The following is a 6,186-nucleotide window of genomic DNA, read 5'->3' as shown; positions in this document are numbered from 1 at the left end:
GAAGAAGAAGAACACAGCAACGAACGCGGCAATCAACGGGACCAACGAATAATAAATATAACCCACATGCCCACGATTCCAAGATGGCTTATCAATTCGGGCCTTATGCATTCATTCAGGGACAAGACAGACAGAAAAGAGGTGACAAGAGAAAGAAAAGACAAAGGTGACAAGATGGAGGTGACAAGGCGGAGGTGACAAGACCTGTCCAGCGAAAGCCTGCCTCACACGTAGCCATGTTCCTATGCACAATGGTCCAGTCCTTCCCACGTGCTTTTCTGATCGTCGCTGCAGGATGGAAGTCTATACCTAAAGACAGATCACAATGGGCAAGGTTCAAAGATGGAGATGGCGGGATGGGGGGGGGGGTGGGGCTTCGACAGATGGAGGTGGATACATTGAGCCCTGGGAGGACTCCGTTCCACCATGTGAAACCCGCACATAGACATAACCAACACACACACATAAATAAGGCTAGCCACATAAGCTGAGAGGTAATTTCACTCAACTCTAAACTGACTAGTTTAGGTTTTAAATCTCGATCGAGCTACAAAAGATCATCCTGGAGTTTCGCAAGCTGGGAGATACAGTACATCATTGTGCACCATCCCTCAGATACAATTCAAGTTTTTTTTCGTTTTTTTTTGTATACATACTCAAGGCTTGTTGAAGATCTAGTACTAACTAGTACCCTGAAGAAATCAGGACGCAACACGACAAAAGGAACAGCAGAGAGGGGGGGGGGGGACACCAACAGCAGAGCCAAAGGTCAATACAGAGGCAGACATGGACAAACAATGTGTGTGGGGAGGAATGGGGGTCGGAGAGATTGCATGGGCTGGACAAGATGGATACAGAAGGAAACCGAGGAGGAAGAATAGGAAATTTGTAAGGAGGGATAGTGGTGGGATTGGGGGGTGGGGGGGGATTGGGAGGCGTGAAGGAGATTAAGTTGTCCAGAGAAATTGAACTGTTCAGCTTTTTCCTTACTGTTTACACGTGCTGAGATCACCAAATACAGCTTCTGGTATGAATCCAAAGTTCATGGTGGAGCTTGTACATCAATCACGTCAGATGCAGGACAAATGCATCGGCACGCAACAATGTGAACTGCAAGGGCGTTAGGAAGGCCAGGGTCTCGGCATCAACAAATGATGAAGACACCACACATTCGGTCAATTGCCACTGGAAATATTATGACAACTTGCCCTGCTATTGCCATGACAACCACGTCCGATTTGACGTCAGAGCTAAATTTACCTCATCTGCCTCTCCAATATGTTTTTAAGCATTTAATTGAAGCCTCAGAAACGCCTCGTAACTTACAAGATGAGTAAGTGGGAACAGACTTTAAAATACTAAATATTTATATTTATAATTTACATGCTTACCAATGGGTCTTTTAGGTCATTAATGTACTTCAAAAGGTCTGAACGAAACGCGTTTATTTTTTGGTCCTGCCTGCTTTAACCAACAACCAATCCCCCTCCTTCAAGTTCAACTGTACAACAAATGAAACGCACCTGAAGCGGTATACCAGCTACCTGCATGACTCGCCTCTCGTGCGCTTTGCCGCTTGGACATCTCCAGCACGCTGGCAAATGGTCAACGGAAAGGAAAACGTATTTCGATGGGAAGAGCAAAACGCCGGCTCACTGTCCGCACAAGCACCGCCTCCTCGATGACCAGCAGCCTACGTCACTTCCGAAAGTGTCAAACGTTCTTCCATGTTTTTTTTTTTTTTTTCCCCAAATAACAGTTTAGCGGAAATAAATAAAGAATACTACATCTTTCCGAGTAAATACAAATTCTTGTCATGAATAAACATCTCCATTCGCTATATTTACTGTTTAATAATTTTATTATTTTTTTGAGCAATAAACAACAACTAGCATCATTCCACTTCCTCATTTCGGATGAAATCATCCGAGGTGTTTGCATCTCAGAAAGATTCGCCAAACCAATTCCTGAAACGTTCTGAAGTCAACTCGGCTTGCGTATACATGTGATGGCATTCCGGTTAATTTATATGTTTGATCGTAAATAAAACGTAGGTTTATTAATATGGAATAGGCAAAGCCTAGAAGCGAACGTATAATTCTTCTTACATTCGCTTCTGACTTTACCTCTTACTTGTTCACAACTGTATACGCAATTTCCGGTTACTTCGGCCTGGATTCGGGATCAGCGATGAAATAACGTAAATCACGATTAAAAATTATTTTTTGATGATGTGGGAGATATCTTTATTAAAATCAGTGGAGGAAATATACACCATGTCTGTTATTATTTGGGTCTTTCATGTCTCTGACGATGCCTTTATCTCCCGGCATGCATCATTCCCCATGACAAAAACCAGCAACAACAAAAAAAAACCAGAAACAAAAAAAAACGGAAGCAAAAGGGTCATAGCCAACGACATGGATTCCAAATTGCCAGAGTATTGTGTTGTTGTTGTTTCCTATTCTCTCATGTGTACACGTCAAGTAATATTCACAAGATAGAAATAAAACCCAATCGTGTTTATACACCGCACAGCGTTTAAAAACAACCGGAAGCAAAGGGGTCATAACCAACGACACGGATTCCAAATAGCTCGGGGTTTTGTGTTGTTGTTGTTTCCTATTCTCTCACGTGCACGCGTTAAGTATGAAGCTCACTGCGTTCGCTATAAAGCGGTGTATTTCGAGAATCTTAAAAAGCGGTGTATTTATTTAGTTACCCGCTGTTCAGTCTTGTATATTTTTTAATTAAAAATTTTTTTTTTTTTTGCGTTAATAGCAACTTCCAATAATCGAGTAGTTAGGCTGAAAAACAACGTGAAATTGCCCTAAAACTGCAATAAACAGTCGATTCATGTTTCCTTTAATAGTTAGCCGATGCACTTCCGCTTCCGCTGGACGCACTACCGCTTCCGCTGGACGCACTACCTCGAGCTCGAGACGTGCGGTCGTTCGTTTGTTCCTGGTACAAAACTGGTGATTACGGTTTGAACGCCTCTCCGAAGTTTCCCCACCAGTGTGGGGAGGTTTGTAGTTTTATTTTTTATGACTGATTAACCATGTGCCTTATTCTCTGACAGAGACGGTGGACATACACGTATTGAGTATTTAATTTGATGTCGAACGTATATTTGCCCTGATGATAATATGGTTGAAACCCTAACTTAACGTTGATCCATTCCGATTTGATCCGGTATTCAAATTATCAGGCTGTGTCGATTTGGCCGGTACCGGCGACATTAAATACCGTTGAAGTTCATTTTATCGGGAAGGTGGTTCTGTTGCCTCCAGCACCGGTGAACATGACAGCAACGATCTTTCTCCGATTTTACCGAAAATATTCATGTTGCGAGCGAGATACCCGTGCTTTGCACGGGAGGGAGCTGGACAGCTAGTTCGTGAAGGACTTGGACAAAAAAAAATAAAAACTTACTGCAGCCGACCCCAACAGAAGTAAGGTGGATATCAATGGCGAAACTGCAAATGCCGAATCCGCGAATATCACCGGTGGAAACTCACAATTTCCTGGTTCTACTTTAAACTCGATCTATATTTTCATGACAAACAACATCATTCCAATCGCAAGTTAATATAACAAAATACAAACACTCGTGAGTGAAACGAATATAGACACTTAACACGAATACCCGTGAGGTAAACGAATATAAACCCTTCATACAAACACTCGTGAGGTAAACGAATATAGATCCTACATACAAACACTCATCAGGTAAACGAATATAGACACTTTACACAAACACTCGTAAGGTAAACGAATATAAACCCTTTATACAAATACTCGTGAGGTAAATGAATATAGACCTTTTATACAAACACTCGTGAGGTAAATGAATATAGACCCTTTATACAAACTCATGAGGTAAACGAATATAAACCCTTTATACAAACTCATGAGGTAAACGAATATAGACACTTTACACAAACACTCGTAAGGTAAACGAATATAAACCCTTTATACAAACACTCGTGAGGTAAATGAATATAGACCCTTTATACAAACACTCGTGAGGTAAATGAATATAGACCCTTTATACAAACTCATGAGGTAAACGAATATAGACACTTTACACAAACACTCGTAAGGTAAACGAATATAAACCCTTTATACAAATACTCGTGAGGTAAATGAATATAAACCCTTTATACAAACTCATGAGGTAAACGAATATAGACACTTTACATAAACACTCGTAAAGTAAACGAATATAAACCCTTTATACAAATACTCGTGAGGTAAATGAATATAGACCCTTTATACAAACTCATGAGGTAAACGAATATAGACACTTTACACAAACACTCGTAAGGTAAACGAATATAAACCCTTTATACAAACACTCGTGAGGTAAACGAATATAAACCCTTTATACAAACACTCGTGAGGTAAATGAATATAGACCCTTTATACAAACTCATGAGGTAAACGAATATAAACCCTTTATACAAACACTCGTGAGGTAAATGAATATAGACACTTTATACAAACTCATGAGGTAAACGAATATAGACACTTTACATAAACACTCGTAAGGTAAACGAATATAAACCCTTTATACAAATACTCGTGAGGTAAATAAATATAGACCCTTTATACAAACTCATGAGGTAAACGAATATAGACACTTTACACAAACACTCGTAAGGTAAACGAATATAAACCCTTTATACAAACACTCGTGAGGTAAACGAATATAAACCCTTTATACAAACACTCGTGAGGTAAATGAATATAGACCCTTTATACAAACTCATGAGGTAAACGAATATAAACCCTTTATACAAACACTCGTGAGGTAAATGAATATAGACCCTTTATACAAACTCATGAGGTAAACGAATATAAACCCTTTATACAAACACTCGTGAGGTAAATGAATATAGACCCTTTACACAAACACTCGTGAGGTAAACGAATATAAACCCTTTATACAAACACTCGTGAGGTAAATGAATATAGACCCTTTATACAAACTCATGAGGTAAACGAATATAAACCCTTTATACAAACACTCGTGAGGTAAATGAATATAGACCCTTTATACAAACTCATGAGGTAAACGAATATAAACCCTTTATACAAACACTCGTAGAGTAAACGAATATAAACCCTTTATACAAACACTCGTGAGGTAAATGAATATAGACCCTTTATAGAAACTCATGAGGTAAACGAATATAAACCCTTTATACAAACACTTGTGAGGTAAACGAATATAAACCCTTTATACAAACACTCGTGAGTTAAATGAATATAGACCCTTTATGCAAACTCATGAGGTAAACGAATATAAACCCTTTATACAAACACTTGTGAGGTAAACGAATATAAACCCTTTATGCAAACACTCGTGAGGTAAATGAATATAGACCCTTTATACAAACTCATGAGGTAAACGAATATAAACCCTTTATACAAACACTTGTGAGGTAAACGAATATAAACCCTTTATACAAACACTCGTGAGTTAAATGAATATAGACCCTTTATACAAACTCATGAGGTAAACGAATATAAACCCTTTATACAAACACTCGTAAGGTAAACGAATATAAACCCTTTATACAAATACTCGTGAGGTAAATGAATATAGACCCTTTATACAAACTCATGAGGTAAACGAATATAGACACTTTACACAAACACTCGTAAGGTAAACGAATATAAACCCTTTATACAAACACTCGTGAGGTAAACGAATATAAACCCTTTATACAAACACTCGTGAGGTAAATGAATATAGACCGTTTATACAAACACTCGTGAGGTAAATGAATATAGACCCTTTATACAAACACTCGTGAGGTAAATGAATATAGACCCTTTATAGAAACTCATGAGTTAAACGAATATAAACCCTTTATACAAACACTTGTGAGGTAAACGAATATAAACCCTTTATACAAACACTCGTGAGTTAAATGAATATAGACCCTTTATACAAACTCATGAGGTAAACGAATATAAACCCTTTATACAAACACTTGTGAGGTAAACGAATATAAACCCTTTATACAAACACGCGTGAGGGAAATGAATATAGACCCTTAATACAAACACTCATGAGGTAAACAAATGTAAACCCTTTATACAAACACTCGTGAGGGAAATGAATATAAACCCTTTATACAAACACTCGTGAGGTAAACGAATATAAACCCTTTA

At 38.5% G+C, this 6,186-nt stretch overlaps 2 protein-coding genes across 7 annotated transcripts in view; one reads left to right on the top strand and one right to left on the bottom strand.

The window, feature by feature from the left end:
• Positions 1-1,688, bottom strand: part of MEMO1 (mediator of cell motility 1) — a 44,784-nt gene extending 43,096 nt beyond the window's left edge. The window contains exon 1 of one of the 3 annotated variants that reach the window (XM_085889762.1): positions 1,524-1,688. In XM_085889762.1, coding sequence (XP_085745888.1) covers positions 1,524-1,584 — 61 coding nt within the window. In that variant the 5' untranslated portion in view covers positions 1,585-1,688. Of the gene's footprint in view, positions 1-204; positions 276-1,523 lie in introns of those variants that run through there. The other 2 variants (XM_085889763.1, XM_085889761.1) reach the window with 2 other exon arrangements.
• Positions 1,689-2,858: 1,170 nt separating this feature from the next.
• Positions 2,859-6,186, top strand: part of LOC147023870 (presenilin-1-like) — a 44,820-nt gene continuing 41,492 nt past the window's right edge. For 2 of the 4 annotated variants that reach the window (XM_085889757.1, XM_085889753.1), the window contains exon 1: positions 2,887-3,028. The gene's annotated coding sequence lies outside the window, so the exon portion shown is untranslated. Of the gene's footprint in view, positions 3,029-6,186 lie in introns of all 4 variants that reach the window. The other 2 variants (XM_085889756.1, XM_085889755.1) reach the window with 2 other exon arrangements.

This window comes from Eptatretus burgeri, chromosome 7 (genome assembly GCF_056783735.1).
Source record: "Eptatretus burgeri isolate ZD-2024b chromosome 7, Ebu_testis_v1, whole genome shotgun sequence".
Lineage (NCBI taxonomy): Eukaryota > Metazoa > Chordata > Myxini > Myxiniformes > Myxinidae > Eptatretus > Eptatretus burgeri.
Note: the sequence above shows the minus strand (reverse complement) of the source record. Positions and strands in the feature narration are given on the sequence as shown.